The sequence below is a fragment of the Molossus molossus genome, unplaced genomic scaffold (assembly GCF_014108415.1).
Source record: "Molossus molossus isolate mMolMol1 unplaced genomic scaffold, mMolMol1.p scaffold_m16_p_8, whole genome shotgun sequence".
Classification (NCBI taxonomy): Eukaryota; Metazoa; Chordata; class Mammalia; order Chiroptera; family Molossidae; genus Molossus; species Molossus molossus.
In genome coordinates this window covers 88,606,853-88,633,451 of record NW_023425402.1, presented here as the reverse complement: position 1 = coordinate 88,633,451, position 26,599 = coordinate 88,606,853, and the positions used below count along the sequence as shown (strand labels likewise).

The 26,599-nt window shown below is 36.5% G+C and overlaps 1 protein-coding gene across 3 annotated transcripts in view; it reads left to right on the top strand.

The window, feature by feature from the left end:
• The window catches only part of MAP3K5 (mitogen-activated protein kinase kinase kinase 5), a 203,011-nt gene that overhangs the window by 110,523 nt on the left and 65,889 nt on the right, over positions 1-26,599 (top strand). For all 3 annotated transcript variants that reach the window (XM_036247958.1, XM_036247956.1, XM_036247957.1), the window contains exons 8-11: positions 9,295-9,407; positions 14,074-14,233; positions 16,884-17,037; positions 23,903-24,010. In XM_036247958.1, coding sequence (XP_036103851.1) covers positions 9,295-9,407; positions 14,074-14,233; positions 16,884-17,037; positions 23,903-24,010 — 535 coding nt within the window. The remainder of the gene's footprint in view (positions 1-9,294; positions 9,408-14,073; positions 14,234-16,883; positions 17,038-23,902; positions 24,011-26,599) is intronic.

Here is a 26,599-nt window from a genome sequence, read left to right as displayed (position 1 = left end):
TGAAGTCATTTTCAGAACTTTTAAAGCAAAATAGGTGTCTGTACTGTATTAGCATAATCATGTCTCTTCTGTTGTAATGCCAAAAAAGATCTATAGGCAGGAAATTAAATGCATTAAAGTTTTTTTTTTAACATTAATGTGTTCATTTTTCCATAGTAACTTGGGAAGGAACAGACAGCCTTGCCTTATCAACTGATTTTCTTTTACGTCAGTGACAGTGCTGTACAAACAGTAGTGTGTGCCTAATAACACTTTAGTTTTTTATTATTGGTGGGGTTGACTTGACTTTGGGAGAGTTATATAACAAACCAATCAACCTACAAATAAAAACCAGTATCTAGTTTCCATTTGCCGGATTAGTCCTTTATTTTTTTTTCTTGGCTTCAAGATATCTTTCTCTGTGTTATCTCTATTTCCACTACCCTCCTTACCCCCCAGAGTTTTATCTGACCATTCTTCCATTGACATCATTTTTTGTTTAGATTTTTACTGTGTCTGGTAGGTGAGTTTTCCATTTTTGGATGATTTTTATTTTTAGAACACAAAGCCTGAAGAGTTCTTAGTAACTCAGCATGACATTCAGCTCATTGGTGTGCAGATGTTGTTGGCTCCTAGGGAGCCAGCAATTCCAGGATGACTTGAAAACTTGGGTAAAACACACAGTATGCCCATGGTTGCTTTGTAAACAAGCATTCTGGTACATTGATGCCTTGACCTTGATTTAATGCTACATTCAGCAGATGATAGATTGGATGAAGCTCTATTATGGCATGACCAAATTGAGGTGCAAGAATGATAATATTTATTATGTCACTGTGGAGGTTTCCTAATTGTGGTTAACAAGTACTGAGTACCTAAAGAGAGCAGCTAAAGCTTGTTTTATATAATGTAGTTGTCAGGGATGAGTGAGAGAACTAGGTGTTTGCTAGTGTTATACTGAAAAAGGAGAATATGGAAGAATAGGGATGCTTTTACTCTGTGAACCAAAGCAATCATTTCCAACTATCTGAACATCATATCACTTGGGAGTTTTTCACAATACTGAGTTCACTGGTCCTGGTGATTCTGCTTAGTGGGTCCATTTTATTGAATATATTAACCATAATTAGTAATATGACTATTCCCTTTTATTAAGTGTTTAGATTTTCCCTATATTTTGTTGTTACTCCCTTCCTCCTAAATCATCACTATTCTTCATATTCTTAAAGATTTTATTAAATTTAAGCCCTTGGCCCCACCCCTATCTCCTCTTAAGAGCATTGTCAAAAGTTTCTCCACCCATCCTCCCAGAGTTCTTAGAATGTGGACTTTGCATTTTAATTTGAGAGAATTGACAGTTATTGGAAGGATAAGTTTCAATTTATCATAAACATATGAAAATTGTTCATTCTCAGAAGCAATCGAGTGCACATTAAAACCCTGAGTCTATGCTTTCTTATTGTGATCAATTGGCAAAGATGAAAATACATGAGAATACTTTATTTTGGCATGGGTGCAACAGAAAAGTGTGTCTCCTACACTGTTTTTGGGAATAAAAGTGTCTCCTACACTTTTTTTTTTTAAATCCTCACTCAAGGATTTTTTTTTTTCCCGTTTAGATAGAGTGGGGGTGGGGGGAGAAAAATAGTGATGTGAGACACATCAACTGGTTGCCTCCCGCATGCCTGAGGTATGTGCCCTTGACCAGAATCAAACCCTCAACTCTTTGGTCTGTGGGCCAGCACTCTAACCACTGAACCAAACCAGCTGAGGCCTTAAGACCTTTCTGGAAAGCACTTTGGTATTGAGCATCATGATGCACAATAGTCTTTTGCAATAATTCAGGTTCTTTAATCCACTTTGGTTCTTTGGAAACCATCCTAAAGAAATAGCACATATAGAAACAAAGATAAGTATACAATAATATTCACTACACTGAATTTTATGGTAACACATAATCAGAAGAAACCTAAATGTCCAATAGTAGGGAAACTGTTAAATGAAGGATAACATCCCCGCATAATGGAATATCATGAATTCAGAATTGGAGGGGGTTGGTGGTAAAAGTACAGGGGTGGGCAAAAGTAGGTTTACAGTTGTGAGTACATGAAACAGTTTATTCTTATGTTATTATTTATTAATTATTGTATTATTTTCCATACGAAAAACTGTAAACCTACTTTTGCCTTACCAAAAGTATGTTTTGACACAAAACTTACCATTTTAACCATCTTTAAGTGTGCAATTAATTCAGTGGCATTAAGTACATTTGCTTTGCTGTGCTACTATCAGCTATACATCTACAAGTTTTCTCTTCTCGCATAACTCAAACTCTGTACCTGTTAAACAATTTCCTAATCTTGCCTACCCCCAGCCCATGACAACCACCATTCTATTTTCTGTCTTTATGAATTTGACTACTCTAGTACTTTATGTAGTGAATCATATGGCATTTGTCTTTGTGTGTGTGTGACTGGCTTATTTCACTTACGGTGTTCTTCAAGTTCATCCATGCTATAGCATGTGTCAGAATTTCTTTTTGTAAGGCTGAATAATTGTATTTATACACCACATTTTGTTTATCCATTTATCTGTCGATGGACATTTGGGTTGTTTACACATTTGGGCTGCTGTGATACATTGGTTCTCTGACTTCTGTTCTTTTGGATATATACCAAGAAAGAGATTGTGGTTTGAAAAAATCTTTATATCATATCACATTTGAAAAGACTATAAAAGTAGCATAATTCTCTTTTTGGGGGGAAAAAGTATACACATAGTAAAAGGACTGGAAGAACATAGAGTTTGGAGCTCTTTATTCTTTCTGGCTTTTCCATTATAAGGAATATATACAAGTACATAGTTTGAATTAAATAGAGGGTTCCCCCCCACCCCCCGATTTCCAGATGAAATCAATAGAGTGATTTAGCAATAGTCTTTTTCTAATGCTGTCCTGATTTGCCTCTATGTTATATGAGTGATGATTTCAGAAATATCCCTAGATATGTAAAGCACCATGAAATTAAATTTAATTACTTGTATGTCTCACAGAAAGAATCACAGCTGTTATAGCACAAAGAAGGAAAAATGACAGCTAAATAGAAGGAACTTGACTTGAGTTTAGTTTCTTCTTTGATGGCAAGTACATATTCTTTAGATAGAAACATTCAGTTCAGGAATATTTCCTTTTTTCTTGACTTTGTTGAACATCTCAGTGCAGATACAAAAAGTGAACTAAGGCTTTTTAATAAAGACTTCATCACTCACTTCATAATCAAGTAGTTAGAGCTAGCTTGCAGTCAGTTGACAGATACAGTGCTAATAATCAGGCAACCAACCAACCCTTGAACAAAATCTGTTGCTTTGAAAGCTTAATGAGAAGTTTCATCATTTTAATCTGATAATGAATTGAAGAATACAAGTTACTTACCCTCTTTTTGCAAGTATTTAGTACTAAAATAGAAAAAATCAACAGTAGTAGAAATACCTTCGTGCAGTTACTCAAAATCACTAGACTTCTCTTAAGATTTGACTGGTTCCATCCTTAAGATTTGTTTTTTTTCATGAAGTCTTCTTTTATTTTAGCTTTACTCACATCTAATCATTTTATTTCTCTATCTTTATAGATAGGTTTAGAATATTAATCATTTTTATAGACTCTTTTATGTAAGGACTAACATTTTTCATGTTTATTTATCCTCTTGCTAGTTAAACTTTGACATTTTCAATGACATAAAATTTCTTCTTTGGTGCATTTTTATGAGCACATTCAGCAGTCTTGCCATATCAGTCTTTTACAAATGTTAGTCTTCAGTCTAACAAAATTTATCAAATATATTTTGTGACAAACACCATTCTTTTTTCAAATTAATTTATTTTTGTTACAGATGTTTCTCCTTTCCTCCCCCAGACACCCTCCTCCTGCCCCCCCCCCCCAGCATTGTTGTCTATGTCTATTGGTTGTGCATATATGCATATAAGTTCTTTGGTTTATCTCATCCCCCCACACCCCTCCTCTGAGATTTCTGTCTGAACCATACTCCTTCCTCTGGGTTTATTTGGTTCATCAGCTTATTTTGTTCATTATATTTCACAAATAAGTGAGCTCATGTGATATTTGTCTTTCTCTGCTTGGCTTATTTCACTTAGCATAATATTCTCCAGCTCCCTCCATGTCGTCTCAAAGAATAAGAGATCTATCTTTCTTACGGCTGCATAGTATTCCATTGTATATATGTACCACATCTTTTTTATCTACTCATCTACTGATGGATAATTGTTTCCAGATCTTAGCAATTGTAAATAGTGTTGCTGTGAACATAGGGGTACATATATTCTTTCTGATTGGTGTGTCAGGCTTTTTAGGATGTATTCCTAGAACAGGGATTACTGGGTCAAATGGCAATTCAATTTTTAATTTTTTGAGGAAACACCATATTGTTTTCCATAGTGGCTGCACCAGTCTGCATTCCCACCAGCAGTGTACTAGAGTCCCCTTTTCTCCACACCCTCGCCAGCACTTGTTTGATGAGTTGTTGATGGCAGCCATTCTGGCAGGTGTGAGGTGATACGTCATAGTTGACAAATACCATTCTTTCCAAGAATTCATTAATACTTATTTCTGTTATGTATAGAATACAAATTTTATCCTTAATATGAAAGCAGTTCTCTGTGCATTTATTTATTATCTTTCCTTTTTCACCCAACTCCCTTTTACCAAAAAAAAAAAAAGTAATGAAAAAGGACTTAAAAAACAAACAAATATTTTTAACATACACCAATGGGTAGGCAAAGTGATACAGGGAAGAGGGCTCAGGCCTTGGAATCCAGCAGAACTGGGTAGAGTTTCTGCTTGACCACTTATAAATTGCATGGTTTAATATTTTCATGTTTCAGTTCACTGATCAGTAAACTTGAGAAAATCCTTTCTATTTTAAAGAGTTGTCAGAATTAGCCTGGCTAGTGTGGCTCAGTGATTGAGCATCGACCCATGCACCAAGAGGTCGCCAGTTCGATTCCTGGTCAGGGCACATGCCCAGGTTGTGGGCTAAATCCCCAGTGTGGGGCATGCAGGAGGCAGCCAATCAATGTTCTCTCTTATCAAAGTTTCTATTTTTCTCTTCCTTTCTCTCTCTAAAATTAATAAAGAAAAAAAAAAGAGTTGTCAGAATTAGAAATATTAGGCCTGATGGGTCAAGTATAATGCCTTTTACCTAGTAGATGCACAGTAATCTGAGCCTGCTAAAATTATTGTTTCTTTTACGATTTGGTGTTAATCATAGCTTTCCGAATGTCATCTGTGCTCTATTGTATTTTTGTTAGAAATACACTGTCCCCTTTTGTAGGAAGAGTATATATACTCCCACTCCATGATACCACATCAAGGGTGTGTCTTGATTGATGCTCATTGTCAGCAGAAGTTTAAGAGCCAGGTTGTGATTGTACCATGTGTTTCCTTAGCTGATTCCCAGAGGAAGCTGCTCCTTCAAGCTGGATCCCAGAGGGAAAACAGTGTGGAGCATAATCTAACCAATAGGGCAGAACCATGTCATGAACAGCATTTCAAGCCACACTGAGGTTTGCTGTGGTTTAATGCTGTGTCACACTTACCCAAAAACGGATGCATCATCTTCAGCCAAAATGGATAGTTTCATTATTTTAACAGCTATGTGTATTTTTAAATCAAATTTGAATCTTAAAAAATACAATGGAATGATAAAATATATATATGGAAAATTAGCACCAAGGAACTAGAGAATGCCAACAGTAAGGACCAACATGCTTGGTATAACTGAGCTTCGAGCTTTTTAGTAGTTGCATGAAAAAAAGATCATATATTAATTCTTCAGAGGAAACTAAACTCTCCTTAGCAATAAATGAATGGAATTTCTCATGTAAAGGCCCTATGTAGGCAACAAGGAAAACTATATAAACAAGTGTCATCAAAAATGGCAATGAATACATATCTATCAACAATTGAATCTACAAACAAAAAGAACAAGCAGAACAGAAACATTCTCATAGATACAGAGAACTTTTTTGTTGGTTGCCAAATGGGAGGGGGGTTGGGGGAATGGGTGGAAAAGGTGAAGGGATTAAGAAGTACAAATTGGTTGCTAGACTGACAAACCTCAAAGGGAAGGGGGGGTTGGGGGGTGGGAAGAAATAAACCAAAGAACTTATATGCATAACCAATGGACACAGACAACAGTGTGGGGAAAGGCAGGACGGAGACAGGAGTGGGGAGGAAGGGATCAATAGGGGAAAAATGAGGAACATCTGTAACACATTCAACAATAAAGATAAGTTTAAAAAAAAACAGTGTCATCAATATTTTTATCAAGTAGTGAATTCCAAAAACATTAAAATATAATGCAGTGAGGGTGACATGTAATTCACTCATTTATCATGGCCAAAGGATGCAGCTTTTTGATCATATGGTTTTAGCAATGCCAGGGTTTAGACTACTGAAAGAAGTGAATAGATTACTTTTATCTTATGTGAACTGCTATTTTTACCCTTTGTTCCAGCCCAGTTCTTGGTAAGTGAATGCATCCTTTCTTCATTCAGCAAGTATTTTGTAATCACTTGTCAGGCAATGTGATGATTCAGGCACTAGAGATTCTGTGCTCAATATGACTGACAAGTTCCCTGCTCTCAAGGAGTGTACATTCTATGGGGGGAGATAGATGACAAAATTTCAGATTGTTACAAATTCTGTAATAAATAAGAACTATTCAGAGTTTCTACTTTTTTCCTTGTGTCATGCTAATATTTGATTTTCAAGAAATTTTTTTTATTTCACCTAAGTTGCCGTAATTATTGGCATAAAGTTGTTCTGAATATCCTTTTACTTCTTTTTAAATGCTAATAGGACTTTTAATTTGTTTTTTCCATCTTCCCCCCTCCTCCCACTACTCTCTCAGTCTGTTACCCAGGAGAGTATTAATTTTACTAATTTTCTTGTAGAACTAACTTTTGGCACTGCTGATACTCTTTGGTGCACATCTGCTTTCTAGTTCATTGATTTCTGCTCTTTATTATGTCCTCCTTTCTGTTCTATTTGATAGAAGTTAATATGCTATTAGTTTTCTAGGTGGAAGCTTAGAGCATTGATTTTTCAACTTGCTTTTTCCCAACATACGTATATAAAGGTATAAATTGTTCTGCATCCCAGAAATTTTGATATATTGAGCTTTCAATATTGTTCAGCTCAAATACCTTTTAATTTTCAGAGACTTCTTCTTTGACCCTTGGGTTATTCACAAGTAGATTACCCAGTATCCCAATATGTTTTTGTTTTTGTTTTAAACAGAGAGGAAGGGAGAGGTAGAGAGAGATAGAAATATCGATGAGAGAGAACATCATTTGGCCGCCTCCTGCATGCCCTGTACTGGGGATTTGGCCCACAACCTGGGCATGTGCCCTGACTGGGAATCGAACTGGTGACCTCTTGGTGCATGGGTTGACGCTCACCTGCTGAGCCCCACCGGCGGGGCCCAATATGTCTTTATTGTTCTCTGGCTTAATTCTATTTTGGTGAGAGAACACACTCTGCATTATTTCTGTACTTTGGAATTTGTTGAGAATGCCTTATGGCCCAAGATATGACCCACAGTTGTTGGGTGTGATATTCTATGTAAGACTGTTACATTAACTTGATTAATCATGTTATTCTGATTTACCATATTCTCATTGATATTTTGTGTGTGCCTGTTTGATCATCACTGAGATCATTTTGTGTTATAAAAAGGTCAACCCATGCACCAAGAGGTTTCCAGTTTGATTCTCAGTCAGGGTACATGCCCAGGTTGTGGGCCAAACCCCTAGTGGGGGAGGGGGGCATGCCAGAGGCAGCCAACTGGTGTTCTCTCTCATCCATGTTTCTCTCTATATAAAATCAATAAAGAAAATAAATAAACAAATAAATGTTCTATGGAGCCTGTCAAGTGTGGCTCAGTGGATTGAGCGTCGTTTCATGGATTGAGAGGTTCCGGTTCGATTCCCTGTTGGGGCACATGCCCAAATTGCACTCCAGTGGGGAGCGAGCAAGAGGCAGCCCGATCAATGTTTTCTCTCTCACATCAATGTTTCTCTCTCTCTCTAAAAAAAACAATAAAAACAGATTTTTAAAAAAAGATTTAAATAACAATGCCTTTACCTTGAAATTGTAATGTATTTTTTCTATGTAACTTTTTTTTGTATCATCACGAGGTATTTAATTCTTATATTTTCTTAGTCTGATTCTTTTATAATAAAGGTTTTATTTCATGTTTATCTTAGGTAGTTTTTGTTAGTCGCTAGGGGGTTTATTTAACTTTTCTTCTTCTCTTCTTCATGTACCCAAATGAAATAATATTGAATATTGTTGTCTGTTGAATTATGTATGTGAAGAAACCCTAGAATGGATCCTAAGGAGTGTTACCTTGAAAATACAGTGGATATGCAAACACTGAAGTCTTTTGAAATGCTGAAGTGTTTTCAAAGGTTGATATTCAGGAAAGGATTCTTATTCTCTTTGAGCTAAAATTAGTATGCACAGGCACAGTCTCTTTTTTCCTAATTTCTTAGTGCAGTTAACATTCTTTTTTTTTTTTTTTATCCTCACCCGAGGACATTTTCCCATTTTTTGTACAGATAGAGTGGGAGGGAGAGAGAGGAAGAGAGAGTGAGAGAAACATCGACGTGAAGGGACACATCGAGTGGTTGCCACCCGCACGACCAACCAGGGCCGGGGACAAACTGCAACCGAGGTACATGCCCTTAGCGGGAACCGAACCCGGGTCTCTCCAGACCGCAGGTGGACGCTCCAACCGCTGAGCCAAACCGGCCAGGGCTCTTTATTTCATTTCTGTATCACTCTTATGGAATTGTTTGTTTCATTGTGTTACCTAGATGATCCTCCTCATTGCTTTGTGCATTTTTAAGGCTTTTTATAAAACCACTTTAAAAAATATGTGAACAGTTCTCATTTTTAAATTTCCACTGCGTACACATGTGCGCGCGCGCACGTACACACACACACACACACACACACACACACAGTCTTGCATTCTGGTATTGAAGAGAGGACTTTTTCAAAGAGTGGGCTGTTATGGTGAGGGTGGGTTAAGTTGGGGAATACAGTGGACTGAGGGTGAGTGTATACAGTCACTTAAGCATTAAATCCTAATAGCACACTAGATTCTGGGGTGAAGGCCAGTAGAATATTTTCACTTGCTCAGGCATTGGAGTTATGCAAACAGAAGCTATTACACACCCAGAGTTTCATGATTGAGAAAGTAAACTTGTACATTTTGTTTGTTTGTTTTATAGGTTCAAAAAGGCATTTGAAAGTGAGCCTACACTACAGTCAGGAATTAATTATGCAGTCCTTCTTCTTGCAGCTGGGCATCAGTTTGAATCTTCTTTTGAGCTCCGTAAAGTTGGTAATTACAGTTTGATATTTTACATGGAAATCTATAAACTGGAGCCAACTTGGTACCCCCAAAAAAAGAAGAAGAAGAAGAAGAACCATTGATAGAGATTTACTTTCTATCTCATCTGACTTCCTAGAAAAAATTTTTTATTGTATCTCCTTGGTTTAGTATTTCATACTATTATGAAGTCCTGATATTGGGATGTAATTCAGCTTTTAATTTATATTACCTGTTTCAAAAACCCCTAGTTAATATTTATTGTTTCAGCTCAAACTAATATAAAAAAATCTAGGCTCCATTTAACTATATGACACTTTATGGGAGAGAGAATTACAGGTTTGGGTCTCCATCAGTAATGATGATGTAATAAAAGAACAGTATGATTGGAATTGAGATAAACCACCATTTGAATCTCAGTTTTCAGGGAGCAATAAAAATAAAATGTGTATTACTGAGTATTAAAATCTGTGAATCTGTGAAGATAATCAAGGAAACAAATCAAAGCAAAATTAATCACCAAGCACAAATCAACTCATTTATTATATGGAGGTGATCAGCTTCTCAGAAAATTGGAAATTATAGGGGAAAATTGAAGTACTTTCTGTTTCTTTTAAAGACATACTATAGTTCATCCAGTTTACAAGATAAAGGTCTTCATAAGGCATGCTGCATACTAAATGAATTTTGTTCAGGAGAATGTATTCTTCAAAAGAGTGCTAACTAATAGAGTAGAAGGCATGATAAAATTGATAATGATAGTGATGTTGAAGTAATGATTCTGGCAAGGATCAATGAAAATGTTTATTTGTAAAAAAATTATATTTGCCATATTTACATGCTACCAAAGTTCACTCACAGATTTCTTGTTAGTCACAAAGGAACATCCCCTCCAGGGATCAGGCTATCAGTGATCCGACTAGCATCCTTAGTGGGATGGCTCCATGCGGTCCTCCTGATGTGGTGAATATGGATTAAAATAGCATATTCTGTGAAGTAATCTTGCCAAAAATGTTTAGCCTGAAATATTAAGATCTAACATTTAGTTAATAGGAATCACAGTGTCTAGAGAAATAAATCAGACACCACCATCAAGTGCCATCAGACAGATCCAGAATATGAGGACATTCTACAAGACAGCCCTCCATGTCTCTAAAAAAAAAAAAAGAAAAAATATCAGTGTCATGGGAAAAAAGTGTGCTTGGGTAGGTTATGTTAAATGAGATTTAGCAACATAAAAAACAAATGCGATTAATGATTCTTGATTGAATTCCTGTTTGGAAAAAAGCTATGGGAGACATTTGGGGAACAGTTAGAGAATTTCAGTTAGGATCTGATACTAGATAACATTGAGGAATTATTTTTGTTAGGTGCAGTAACTGAATAGGAAAATTTTTTTAGGTCTATGCTGCAGCGCTTAAGGGTGAAATGTCATGATGTTTGTAATTTAATTTGAAATGATGCAACAAAAATATTCAGGAAGATGAAGCAATAGAGAAATGTTAACAGTAATTGAAAATACGACCATTCATTGTTATTTTTTTTCTCCTTTTATGTATGTTTGGAATTCTCTGTAATGGAAAACTGAAATGGAATTCTCCACTATTTATGGAGGTTATATGACCTTAGACAAATTGTTAAAGGTCTCTGAGGTCTTTTTTCCTTACTGCAAAAAAGGAGATAATCTCTAATTCGTGGTTGTATGGATTGAAAGAGTTACATTTCCAATGTGCTTTGCACCATGTGAGTCATCTAATGAGTGTTCAATAAAAGCTATTTCTTACGTTTCTCCATTAAAGCATCCTTGAGTCAAATAGTAGTTCCAAGTTATAAGTCTGTGATAAAATGAACTATTAAAAAACTTCAATTCTTAGAAGCCAACCACTTCTAATTAGAGCATTGTTTGTTTAAATTGCCTAAACAGACAATTGAATCAAATAACTGATTTTTAAACAGTAGTGACATATTGTCCATTGCTTATAAATTAAGCCAGAAAGTTTTTAAAGAAAAATATCCAGCTGGTAAGGATGTGGTAAAAAGATAAAACGGTATAAAAAGGTACATCAATAATAGTGCTTTAGCTATTTGGCCCTATGGATCAAGAGCCTTAAAAATCGATGTTCTCTCTTATCAATGTTTCTCTCTCTCTCTCCCTCTCCCTTCCTCTCTCTCTAAAGTCAATAAAGAAAAATTTTTTTTTTTAAATGTTGTAGCCTAACCAAGTATAATGCTACTTCTGAGACTTGTTCCTATAGAAATGATCTCTAAATGGAGGGGGGAGGGGGGGTATGTATTAAGATGTTTATTCCTGTAGTCCTTGAGGGGGAGTTCCTAAATATAAAAAAATTAAAGCCATGTTCTTAACTTCATATCTAAAAGATTAGCATCTTCATGTACAAGCAAGTTTCATACATCATGTGGAACGAACAGAAAAGCTAATTCACAAAAGAAATACAAACATGAAAAGATAGTCAAAATCTCAATGCTAAAAAAAAAAAAAAAAGAGGGCAGTGCTGTTTTCTTTATCAGATTGGTCAAGAAGGACATGATAGTATTCATAATTGGGAAAGGTGTAGGCAAGAGATTATTGTCAGGTACCACTAGTGAAAATGTAAATTGCTGTAGCATTTCTAAGGACAATTTGGCAAAATGTATCAAAATTTAAAATGGGCACATCTGCACCAAACAAATTTATGGTTAGGACTTTATTATAAAAAATAATTAAATAAGTGCACAAACTATGTGTACAAGAATGTTTATAGTAATAGAAAATGTCATCAGCTGCATTTGGATAAATAGTGACATACCCATATGCTAAAATACCATTTGCCATAAAATAACATTTTGTCCAAATGCTGAATGGCTTGGTGTCATGATCATGTGACAGATTTATGCCAAGGTCAAAGCTAAATATCACACTCACAGAATAAAATTCTGGCATGTAAGAATAAATCTGAAATTTTATTTAAAATTATTATTGTACCCCCTTTACTAGTAAACATTTTCTTAGTCCCTATTTTAATGTTTGACATGGTTTGCTGCTAAATCAGTCTTGGGTTCGTTCTGCATATAAAACACATATATTAAAGAGATGCTAATTTTCAACTGAGGTTGTTAGAGACATGTTTTTTGCATCTCATTTTTCCCACAGACATTCTTCTTTCCTTTGTATTCATTATAACTTTTATTATGTCCAGATAGGAGACCATGGATGTTATTGCATACAGATGTGTAATTTTTTTATCTCGTGAAATTTTAAGGTGACAAATCTGTTCTCTTTTTAACTTATCACAAAATATAAAGAACAGACTTTGTTTCCGAAATCCTCATGACTTAAGTTGAATTATGTAATAAAAAGTAGCATAATGTTTTTATAGATATTTTGTTAAAATATAATTTTCAGAAAGTATAAATTCATAACTCAGGAACTATAAAATGGACATGTAAGACATTTAGTTAATTCAGTTGATCTGTTTTACTAGACAGAAATTATTTGCATCTCTATTGAACAAAAACCCACAAGTTAACAAGAAAACTTCTCTAAATCTGAGATGAACTAACTACACTTTCCCTAGACAGGCCTATATGGTATTGAAATGATGCATCCCATCGTTTTATCTTACTCCCAAATCTCAGATAATTTTCTTGACAGTTAAGCATGTTAGTGGCACTAAACAATTCTGCAGGGATATATTCTTTTTAAGCAAAATAATTACAAATGCAAAAATAATATAAGGCAGAGTAGATATGAAAACTTTAATGAAATGCAAAGAATCTAGAAGAACCAGAATGATAGAGAAAAGAACAAAGTTGGAGGATTTACATTATCTGATTTCAAATGTTACAAAGCACCAGAAATCGCCCTGGCCGGTTTGGCTCAGCGGTTAGAGCGTCGGCCTGCGGTCCTGAGAGATCCGGGTTCGGTTCCCGCTAAGGGCGTGTACCTCGGTTGCAGTTTGTCCCCGGCCCTGGTCGGTTGTGCGGGTGGCAGCCGCTCGATGTGTTCCTTTCACGTCGATGTTTCTCTCTCTCTCTCTGTTCCTCTCTCTCCCTCCCACTCTACCGGAACAAAAAATGGAAAAATGTCCTCGGGTGAGGAAAAAAATAAAATAAAATAAAATAAAAAACAAAGCACCAGAAATCAAGAGAGTGCTATCTGTCCATTTCCTTATTTTTAACTTTACAAGTGTATAATTGTTTTTGCATATGAAATTATTAATGATTGTAACATTTACTCTTGCAAAATATACTGTACACATTTATACTTCAACTGACTGATAGAATGTTAGCATCGTTCCCTTTTCAGTAACTAAAGAATCCAGACTATAATAAGGATATGAAAGAGGTTACACAATAAGGCATTTGGTGTTCCTACTTTTTAATTTTTGCATATACAGACATACATAAAAATTCTGGAATGATATACATCAAAGTGGCAGTGGCAGTTATCTTTGAGTTTTTAAGTCAATGGGTAAGTTTCACATTCTTCTCTGTAGAACCTTACTGATTAGTCTGACATATTTTTACAAAGAACTCAAACTCCTTTTATAATCAAAACTTAACAAAGCTGTTTTAATCCAAAAGGAAGAATGAAAGCTTCATTTTTTTTTTAAATAAAAAGTCAGTTCTTCCTAGCTGCTGTGTGTGTGTAATGTTGTATTTCCTATCCATGTTCTAGGGGTGAAGCTTAGTAGCCTTCTTGGTAAAAAGGGAAACTTGGAAAAACTTCAGAGCTACTGGGAAGTTGGATTTTTTCTGGGGGCCAGTGTTCTGGCCAACGACCACTTGAGAGTTATTCAGGCATCTGAAAAGCTTTTTAAACTGAAGACACCAGCATGGTAAGAAACTGTTATGTGTTTATACAATTGCTTTTCATAAACAGATCCTATCACTTCTTTCCAATTGTTAAATTTTTGAACTGACAATTAGATTATTTGCTTGTAGAATAAAATGCCAAATCTATAGGAAAAAGTGATGTTTATAAATAAAATTTGTTACTATAGTTTCTGATGACTTTGGACATAGGCGATGTCTGCTGGCTTGCCTTTCTCTCACATTGATCAACCCACTGACCAGTGTTACCCACATAAATCATGCAGAAGCCTCAAACTCTGCACCTACAAATCTAATCAGCAGGTTTACAGTTTCCATCTCAGCCTCCCAGGCCTCTGCTCCAAACATTCGCCCTTCGTTTTCTTTATGATCTAATCTCAGTTTTGGAATTACCATTCTTTTTACTTAGGGTTTATTGACATTTGGGTGTTTCCTATATATGTGTGTTTTTCTAATTTCAGTTTGTTCTTGGCATACACCCAAGTTTCATCATTATGTATGTGATAATTGGAGAGATGAAAACAAAATTCTCTCTGCATTTAGGACTGTTTTGGAAAACAGTGCTAAGTTTATTATGTATCACATATAATGATTGGACCATTAGCTATAAAGACTTTTAAAGGTACAGTGATACTGAAAATGGTTTAGAGCAGCTCAGAGCCGAGGCCACTAACTTGTTTTCCTCAGAGGAAATATTTGAGGAGATGACCACCACTGTAGGTCCTCATACCTTCCTCATTTTCAGCAAATCCTCCCTAGCACCAATCCCATTGTAATCTTTCTAAAATGCATGTATGACCTTTCCCCTCCACTTAAATCCTTAAATCAATATAGTTAAGTGGTGCCATACAGCCTAAGGGATAAAGTCCATCTCCTTGGCTTGGCAAACAAGGTTTGCCCTTAGTCATTCCAGCCTCAGCTTTTGTCATACCCCCTGTTTACACTGCTGTGTCTTCACACTGAGCATGCCATGCCGCTCTATGGCTTCATGCGCTTGTGTCTCAGCACCTGCTGAGAATGCCTCTTCCAGTGTCCCAGCTCCACCTGGGGAACATTCATAAATCACATCTGCTCAAAATCAGACCCTGACCTGTAACCCTTCCCCACCTCCAGATACAAGTTCATGGATAACATTGCATACACATGTGTGATTATTTTACCTTGTGAAATTTTCTTTCATGTTTCTGCATCCTGTAGTTACATCTCTATTGATATTGACAGTATGACTTTTGTTTGTCATATTTGTTTAGTTATACCTCCACTGGTATTGATCACTTGGTGCTACCTCTATCTCCTCAGCACTGTGCATAACTGGAGAATAGTGCTATATTGTCGGTAGTGTGTTTACAGTGGGCATTCAGCAAATGACATGAAATACATGATCCAATAAATGCAGCCAAATTTATTTCTTTATGAAAACCATTCTGATTGTACAGGAGATCAAGACTGAAGCACAAGTGATTTTGTTTTTGGTATCCTGGCTTTTGTTGACAAGAAAACAGACATTATTTTATGCTATAGTAATAACCATGAAACAATACTTTTAATTTCCATTAACTTAATGTTAGTTTATAGTTTACAGTGTGCTTGCATATCTATTATCTCATAATTATCTTGTTTCTCAATATTGCTGATTTTTTTTTTTTTGGAGGCACTAGCTGTCTTAGCAGATTTGGGGATATTTATGTGATATATAAGCTGAGTTGCAAAATAATGACCTCTTATAGTCTATTTAGAAAAACTTTCTTAAGGAAGTATATTTTAAAACAAATGCATTAACCACTTCCTTGAATAGAATATAGGCATTATTTTTTTTATTGTTGAAAGTATTACAGATGGCCCTGGCCGGTTTGGCTCAGCGGTTAGAGCGTCGGCCTGCGGTCCAGAGAGATCCGGGTTCGGTTCCCTCTAAGGGCGCGTACCTTGGTTGCAGTTTGTCCCTGGCCCTGGTTGGGTTGTGTGGGTGGCAGCCACTTGATGTATCCCTTTCACATCGATGTTTCTTTCTCTCTCTCTCCCTCCCACTCTTTATGAACAAAATATCAAAAGATGTCCTCGGGTAAGGATAAAAAAAACAAAACAAAAAGTATTACAGATGTCCCCCTTTTTCCCCCTACCATCCCCTCCTGCTTTCCCCAACCTAATGTCTGTGTCCATTGGTTGTGCATATATGCATATAAGTTCTTCGGTTTATCTCTTCCCACCCCTTCTACTCTCCATTCCTTTAAGGTTTGTTAAGTCTGTTCCCTACTTCCATGACTATGGATCTCTTTTGGTTAACAGCTTATTTTGTTCATCATGTTTCATAAATAAGTGAGATCATCTGGTTACTTCTCTTTCTCTGATTGGTTTATTTCCCTCGGCATAATATTCATCTTAAAAGTCATGTGTCACCCGGTCCAAGTTATTTAAGCCCTTTAAGCCTCAGTTTCCTTATCTTTAAAATGGGTATAAATTAGTCTGCTTTATTGAATTATTATGAGATTTAAATGAGATAATGTGGGAAAGGCCATGATGCAAGAAATAATAATGTTTGGTGAATCTGAATGCATAATTTTTAATGCTATATTTACACTTACAGAATAAGACTGGGATACATAGGAACAGATGGTTCTAAATCTGCCTCTTATGTGTTTTATATCTTTTAATGTTTAGGTACCTCAGGTCTATTGTAGAGACAATTTTGATATATAAACATTTTGTGAAACTGACTACTGAACAGCCTGTGGCCATACAGGAACTTGTGGACTTCTGGATGGATTTCCTGGTCGAGGCCACAAAGACAGATGTTACTGTAGTTAGGTTTCCAGTGAGTACTCTTCATTTAACTTAACTCTAATTATAGTTCTATTTTGTTTCTTTTATTTAAAGTATATCTTGCACTGTCATTGTAACAGTTCTATGTGCTGATTTTCATGCCCTAAAACAACAGTCATATGGTTAATACATTTATTTTCTGCACATTGGTTTGCTTTACCTTATTTTTTAAAATAACTTCTCAAACTCAGAGAAATGAGATACATTTTTATGTTTTGCCATGGAATTTGGTGGTTTCTTTTCATAAGTTGTTAAGTACACTTTCCCAAGAAAATATTCTCTCTTAGTTCAGTAAGTCACTTCCTTTTTTCAGACCAGACAGATGGGTACTTTTAATTCAGACTACAGTTTTGTTGACGTTGTCATCAATATCAATTGCCATTATTGTGGGGAAAAGTATTATGCTCACCTGCGTTTTTATTCCATCTCCACCACTCATTACCCACATGAGTCAGAGTTAGATGTAGTATCCACAATCACTCTTTACAACAACGCTTTTAGGTCATGGGAAATGATAACTTGTAGATTTTGATCTGCAACTCCTTTTGGCTGGTTTTTATCAAACTTTAGATATATATATATTTGAATGTATAATAGACACACACACACAAGCACTTAAAAAAATATATGCTCATCTTTTCAACTGGTGCCATCCCCATCTTGACAGCTCTCAGAATGCCATGTACATCAGTATAGCTTTAGCATCCGTTGCAAGAATTACTGGCCATGCACTATGTGCACCGATCTCTTCCCACATCAAAATGCTGCCATACCTCTTTCTGCTTGAGCTCCTAGTCTCAATTTTCCATACCCAGAGGTGGTGACAACTCATTTTTTTTTCACAAGATCTTGTTTTGTAGTTCTTGTTGATAGTATCATCTGTTTGATTTAATTAAATCCATTGCTGGCATTAACAGGCTTTCTTTATTCGAAGCTTTAAACACAGCAGGATCTTTAGTTGAAAAGCCTTTCAAACTAAAACACTTCACTGTATTTTCTAGCCTAGATTATGAGTAGCTAGGAAAACACTCTCTCAGAGGGAGCTGGCAGCTTGCCTTGAGCTGGTGCGCTGATGCCAGTAAATGTGTTGGTGAGAGAAGACAGCACAGACCTGAAGTATTTAATTGACCATTGACTTGATTGACTAGAAAATTAGATATGAAAGGTGACCATTCTTATTAGCTATTGTGAGTGGATTTAAGTTAGCTTAATATGAATTAGTCTATTATAATGTGAATGTAAAAAATAAAACCAGAAAATATGAAGAGATAAGTTAATAGAATATAGGTATATAGTCCAAGTGAGAGGGATCTTCTTAAGTATGAAAGGGACCTAGAAACCCAAACAGCAAATATTGACCAATTTGATTTCATTAAAAATTTAAATCTTTGTTCGGTGAAAAAACACCATAAACATGGCAAATGCTAGACAGGGAAAGAATATTTATTATTAATGTTGCAAAATGATCAATTTACCTAATAGGCAACAAACCCCAACCAATTCCTAATTTATAAGCAAAAGGAAAAGAAAAATGGGCAAATTATGCGAAGAGAAAATTAGTATCATTGACTAGTCAAAAAAACGAAATTAAAGTGAGATAACCATTATATCTATGCCATTTTGCATATGTGCAAATATATCTGTAGGATAAATTCCCAGAAGTGGAATTGATTCATATTGTCATGCTGCCCTCTGTAAGGACTGTATCATTTGACATCCCCACTATCAACATGTGAAGCTGACTGCTTTTCCAAAGTCTCTCAAAAAAATGTATTATCAAAGCTGTACTTTTCCTAAACTTAGAGATGAAAAATGGTAATTGGGGTGGTTTTAATTAGTGTTTCTCTTACTACATGTGAGGTTGTGCATACAATTAAGTTTATGCATTTAAAAGACCACTCAGTCATTTAGAAGAAAAGTAGGATTTTTTGCCACCATTTAAAAATAAAGAGTTGGACCTTCAGTGCTGGCTAATGGAGTAAGTGGTATTGGTGTTGCTACAAGTACCTATAAAATCTGGACAAAATATACAAAACAACTGTTTGGAGGCATAAAACAGCAATGATCACAGTACAGCAATCCTTGGAGGGGAGGTAGTTGAGTGGAGTACCACCTTCAGCCACTAGTTTTTCTCCAAGGTCATTTTTCTAGCCACGGCCCAAGGAGGTGGAGCCTGGTGTAGGGTATGGCATTCTCACTGGGCAGAGCAGGCATGTATCAGTGTTTGGGGCTCTGAGGCAGCCAGAGTCTAAGGGGCAGGCATTTGGAAAAGGGGGAGCCTTGAAGAGTGAAACCCAGGATTCTGCCTGGCTATTTCAGATAATGTAAACAAGGGGTAAGCACACTGTGAATAAACACAATTATAGATCCCAGTCGTTGATTAAAATTGGATTTTAATTTTTTTTTTTTTTATCCTCACCCGAGGACATTTTTCCATTTTTTGTTCAGATAGAGCGGGAGGGAGAGAAAGGAAGAGAGAGAGAGAGAAACATCAATGTGAAAGGGACACATCGAGTGGCTGCCACCCGCACGACCAACCAGGGCCAGGGACAAACTGCAACCTAGGTACATGCCCTTAGCGGGAACCGAACCCGGGTCTCTCTGTACCTCAGGCCGACGCTCCAACCACTGAACCAAATTGGCCAGGGCTAAAATTGGATTTTAGATGAGACCTTTGTGGCTTAAATAAACCATATCAAGGTAAGTTCCCTTGCTATTTAGGAGATCATGACCAGAAGTGGCAGAGAACATCTTTTGGAAGGCTGAAAGCTGAGGAGATACTCTAGAGCTTAAGCCATGCAGGGATAAGATGTTGGAATTTTTTATAAACTTTATTTTTCAGTTAAAATACTCCACATTTTCATCCATTTTGTCTATCTTTTCCTGTTGTTTAACATGGTAATTATGTTATTTGAAGTCCTTATATGGTATCTCCAATATGCAAATCACCTCTAGGCCTGCCTCTATTGGTTGTCTTAGCTCTTCATTATCAAACTAGAGTGATGAGATCTTGGTGAATACCCCAAGCTCTTAGTTGAGACAGAAACCCATGCTTCAGGAGTAACGACAAAACTAAAATAGACTCACCCTAGCAAAACCAGAATAAAACTAAGCCTTGATAGAATCAAGGTGATACTGATAATTCAACTGCTAACTAGAAAAAAAATATCTCTGGAAAGATATAATTCAAAGCACCTGTAATGTAATTCCGATGTAATCAAAGATTACTAGACATGTTAAGAAGCAGGAAAAAAGACTGATAATGAAGAGCTAAGACAACCAACAAAGGCAGACCCAGAGGTGATTGGCATATTGGAGATACCATATAAGGACTTAAAATAACATAATTACCATGTTAAACAAGAGGAAAAGATAGACAAAATGGATGAAAATGTGGACTATTTCAACCGAAAAATAAAGTTTATAAAAAATTCAAGTGAAAAATCAGAAGATTTCTCATAAAACTCCAGACTTTCAACTGCTCTTAAAAAATGAAAGGGACTGGCAATTTGTGACTGCACATTCCAAAAGCAACAATCTGCTGAGCCAACTAACTGCTAGATGTTGATTACAGTCCATTCATCCTGCTTCAATCATTTACCTGTCCCACCAGGCCTACTCCCTGCAATCATTGGAGTTTGCTACCATGTTCTATCGCATAGAAAAAGGCAAGCTTCTGGTACCTGTGGGACTATCAGTTATTGTAACTTACCATGTCCCCTTAGAGTAGCATCTTGATTGGAGTGATAACATCCTTTTGAAGTAGGTCTTACTAAAACCAGAATGACTTATATTAGAAAATAATTTAATTTGACTTTCTCCATCTGTCTCACTACCATAGCCATTCCATTCCTCTAAGAAAAACTGTGACCCTGGGCAATAGAAAGCAGGTGAAAGTTCTTTGGGAAATTATTTGAATGGTTCCATCATGTATTATTATTTAGGTTCAGTTCAGTCTTTTTCTCTTGCCTCTGTTCTGTCTATATTTTCTTTCCTTCCTACATTAAAAAGTTAGGTGAACATCAATCCATTACCTAATGTCAGGTGAGAGGAAGTAAAGTGTGATAATTCAGTTAATATCTACTTTTTATAGTTTATAGGCCTTGCTATCTTTCTTCATTTCTTCAGATACATGAAGGTAGCAGTTGATTATAGTGTTAATCAACATGAAAGACTAGAAACTAAAAGCAAGAATGTATATACTCTCAAGTGAGTTGAAATGTGATAGTTTTATCAAATTGCCTCTTTTTTGTCCTTTTTCAGCTTTACTGTGACCTCCAAAATTCATGCTACTGGTGCTTCATATTTTGTCATTTCAAGGGCAGATCAAAGGGCTCAACAAATACTAGATGATGATAATTCCAACCAGTGTTTATTCTCTATCTCAAGGCAGGAACACATAATTCAGATTTTTATCTATTGAAAATACCTGAGAAAATGATAAGCACACAATATAAGAAGACAGGAGAGCCCTGGCCAGTTTGGTTCAGTGATTAGAGTATCGACCTGCGGTCCAGAGAGACCCGGGTTCGGTTCCCATTAAGGGCACGTACCTCGGTTGCAGTTTTTCCCCGGCCCTGGTTGGGTCTTGCAGGTGGTAGCCACTCGATGTGTCCCTTTCACGTTGATGGTTCTCTTTCTCTCTCTCTTCCTCTCCTCCTCCCCCACTCTGTCAGAACAAAAAAATGGGAAAATATCCTTGGGTGAGGATAAAAAAAAAAAAAAGACAGGAGAGAACATGGTGCTGTGCTTTTCTGATGTTAGATAATGTGCCCATGTAATTAGGGAACAAGGTATATTTTCATTTGCCAGTGCAATGACTTGGATGCTATTTTGGGATGGGAACCCACCTTTTATTCCCTATTACTTGTTTTAATTTCATAAGCACTGGGACACTCAGATTTGAGAGCACTATTTCTGCAAACTTTAGATTGAAAATTTTTCGTTATCAACCAGTACCACTTTAACTCTGTTGATTGAAAGTTGGACCTTGATTCACTTAGTATGTTCATGAATCAGAATATGTTCCCCTTTAGGCTCTTACTGTATGTTTATTTATGGTATAATTCTATCTTATTTTCATAGCTAGAGCCTGACCAAGAAGTCTTTATGCACTAAAAGTTTTTATAGTAAAGAGTAAAGAAAATGTTGTTTTTCTAATCTCATTTCTCTAGTTCTCTGTACTTTAACTTAAATACTGTTATGGTAAGTTTATTGTAAAAAAAAATACGTTGAGTTTGCAGTGTATGGCTGAGTTTTCTGTTTAGGCTGCACTTTAGGTTATAATGTATTCTGAATTCCTTATTGACAGAGTCTTCTGAAGGGTTTTTCCTCCCCTTTTAGTTGGTAAAACTTGCTTGATACAAGATAAGTTCTAAAAAGGCAATTATCTTCATTTTTTTATTTTTTGTTTTTTTATCCTCACCCGAGGATATTTTTGCATTTATCTTCAAACAGAGTGGGAAGGAGAGAGGGGGGAAGAGAGAGAGAGAAACATTGATGTGAGAGAGACACATCGAGTGGTTGCCCCGGCACAACCCCAGCCGAGGCCAGGGACAAACTGCAACTGAGGTACGTGTGCCCTTAGCGGGAACTGAACCCTGGACTCCCTGGTCCACGGGCTGACGCTCTAACCGCTGAGCCAAAACTGGCCAGGGCAGTTATCTTCAGTTTTAAGCAGTGGAGCAGAAAGAATTATTCCAGTTTCTCTGCTAGTTAGTCATTAGCTTTATTTTTTTATTATTTTTAACATTTCTGCTTAAATCTAAATAGGAAACTTAAGCTAAGCAGGTGCCATCCAGCCGGTGTGGGTCAGTGGATTGAGTGTCGTCCCAGTTCAATTAATTCCCAATCAGGGCACATGCCGGGGTTGTGGGCTCAATCCCCAGTAGGGGGCGTGCAGGAGGCAGCTGATCCATGTTTCTCTCTCATGTCGAAGTTCTGTCTCCCTCCCTCTCTAAAAAAAAAAATCAATAAAAACATTAAAAAAAAAAAAAAAGCTAGGCAGGTGCCTTTAAACATCTATGCAAAATAGATAATAGTTACAGCACCTTTGAAATAAGGGCATGTGTAGTATTTTAATGTTATGTGCTCCTAAAATGAGATAATTAGTAATAATATATATCATGCAGTTTCTCGATGAAGATTCTGAATTCAGTTATCACATACCCCTCATATATCTCCAAAACAAGAGCAAGATTTATTTTTCTCTCTTATTTTTTAATCACAAGGCTAAACCTATCATTATTAAACATATCATTTGAATCATGAAGACAGTGTAAAAACATTTTTATTTTATACATCTGTGTCCATTTTTTTGGTTTGTATATAAATTCTTTTCAATAATAACCAAAATCATTTCTCATTCCTTTTACATGGGTATGAAAACCATACATCTTTATCATAAGGTGTGGCAGCAGAAAACCTAAAGTATGTGACATTCTATATATGGAGTTTTTTCCTTTCCTTATACAGAATTATTTGTTTTACCACATCTGCCTTTCCTTGACACATTTATATTTATAGAAATAGAGCATTATTGCCTGATAAAATAAAAGCTTTTAAAAAGTACCATCAGTAGATTCCTTGGGGATATCCAAATCAATATAGGACTTTAAAAATTTTATTTTCAAGTTCTTTAGCAATAAAAGGTGATGTATTATTGGAACTTATTGTAGTTTTGTAATACCATAAAACACTCAAAGGACTCCTAGAATGGCAATAGTCAGTATTTTAAATGGTTTTACTCCAGCAGTGAACCCAGAGCCTCATCATATCATCAGTACTGTGTTATGTCAACTCTACATGGTTTGACTCTTAAGTCACTAATATTAATTTTTTTGTTTTATGTTTTCAAGGTATTAATATTAGAACCAACCAAAATCTATCAACCTTCGTATTTGTCTATCAACAATGAAGTTGAGGAAAAGACAATATCTATTTGGCACGTGCTTCCTGATGATGAGGTAAATGGCAATAAGACGAGTCATAATAGTGAAGAATTTCACATGCTTTCAGCATGTATATATACCAGCAAATATCTGCATTAGTTAAGAATAGTTTGATTATGTATTTATCCTGGCATAAATACATTCTGTAATATAAAATGTGTTAAATTTAGGTTATGGATTTCAGTTCATTTAATAAAATATAATTGAGCCATTTTGATTTTATTATAGATGAAATAAGCACCCAAAGTGCACTTTAAATTGGCATATTTCTTTTGTTTTGTAAAGTTTTGCTATAAATTAAGTTATGAACTGAAGAACTGGTTCTTAAAATATATGATTAAAAGTTGCATGTCTTGCCCTGGCCGGTTTGGCTCAGCTGTTAGAGCGTTGGCCTGCAGACCAGAGTCTCCTGGGTTTGGTTCCCGCTAAGGGCATGTACCTCTGTTGCAGTTTGTCCCTGGCCCCGTTTGGGGTCGTGTGGGTGGCAGCCACTAGATGTGTCTCTCACATCATTGTTTGTCTCTCTCTCTCTTCCTCCCTCTGTCCTTCCTGCTCTATCAAGATAAATGCAAAAATGTCCTCCGGTGAGGATAAAAAAAAAAAGGCTGCATGTCTTAATTCTAGAAAGCTTGTTGAATAACACTAGTTCTAGTCTTATACTGGTACGATTATAGTTATTGTTACATGTCTGCAATTTGGTTATCTAAGTAACTGCTACATCTCCGATTAGCCACTGGCTCCGCTGTGGGCTGTGCTGACACTGGTTTGCAGAAGGATCTTAAACACTCTCATTTCTACTCATAGCAGTTGTTTGGATAAACCTTTCCATTTACATATTTCATCAGTTTTAATGTATGTACAAATCATCCCACTGTTTTTTTAAAAATAGAAACTTGATCCACAGGATAAACAACAGAAATGAGAGCAGTTTTGTGGGGTTCTTTTGTAATTGTTTTCCAAAATACCCGTATCATTTTCCTTAAATATCCATGCATTCAACAAATATTTATTCAGTACTTACTCTGTGGCAGGTACTCACTACCAGACTCTGTTAGGCATGAGGAAACAGATGTGTACAAAATAAGCAAAATTCCTGCCCTTGTGGTAGTGCTGATGAAAATGGGTTCTTGCAGTATTGCAAGAAAGGAATTTCAAAGGGTACACGCATAGGAGAAGTTTAAGCACAGTGGCAAGATTTATTGGGGTGAAGGGAAATATATGCCCTCGGGAATATAGAGGGTGGGCAGGCTCTAGTAGCATCTGTTCCAAGATCCTTAATAATCTTCCATATATTTTCTTGGTTTTCAAGACCAAACGAGCTTTCTTTTTTTTTCCTTTTTTATTGGTGTTAGAGAGAGAGGAAGGGTGAGGGAGAGAAAGATAGAAACATCGATTGGCTGCCTCCTGCATGCCCTACCCTGGGGATCTGGCCACAACCTGGGCATGTGCCCTGACCGGGAATCGAACCAGTGACCTCTTGGTGCATGGGTCAATGCTCAACCACTGAGCCACACCTGCCGGGCAAGCAGGCCTTCTTTCAAACTATCCAACCTACTGACTAGGTTTTCCTGGGCTTGTGCTGCCCTCCTCCTAACCAAAACCTTTCCTGGACCTTCCTGTGTTCTGTGCCCTTATCCAGTCTGATTCTTTTCCCAGACTAGACTCTGCCCCTTTATGTTGCACTTGGCTCCTACTGCAAATGCCCCATAGTTCTGTTTGTCATCTGGTTTCTACTGAGCATGAGCTTACCTCCCCCTGGGCCATCTTGATTTCTACTGAGCATGTGCCTAGCAAAGGAATTTCCCCTGCTATTTTATCCTTCCTCCTCAGTAATGGTAGGGGGAGGAGGGTTTCCCCCAGGGAGATTGGAAAGTGATTTCTTTCTGGATGCACTAGTCCTCTGGGGTGCCTATGAATGTTGCAGCTGCCTAATGAATGAGGCTTAATGTCTGTTTTAGCTCCCTAGTTTATTAGGCTTAATGTCTGATTGCATTTGTTCCCTTCCTTTATTAATCCTAACCAGCTACCTATGCTAACAATGTTACTTACCTTCTACCAGGGATACAGACAAGGAACAAATAAATAAAATATGTAGGTATGTTAAATGATGAAAAGGGGAAAATAAATAAAGAAAAAAAAAAAAAAATGTATCAAGAAGTATGCTTGGAGGCATGGGGTTGCAATTTTTAAAAATATGGACTTTGAGTCAGTAGACTTGGATTCAAATCCTATCACTGCCCTTGAGCACCATGGCTTCTCCAAGCTGCAGTTCTTATCTGTAGAATGGAATTATAATAATATCCACTCAGAAGTTGTTGTGAACAGTAATTGCAATAATGTAGGTCGAGTGTATTGCACAGACCCTGGCATATAATAAATGCTCAGTGTATTTTAACAGTAGTAACAACAATAACATCACAGCAGTAAATATATAGACTAAACCCTAATATTGAAACCCCAGAATTTAACCTTGTTTAGTTCTGTAGATGACATGGCAGCAGTCATTTGGCAGTGTTCATGTTATTAGGGAGCTGTGATGTGATTTATAGTAAGGAATATATCTTTTATCTTAGTCCCTGTTTCTGGCACAGAGCTCCTAAAAAA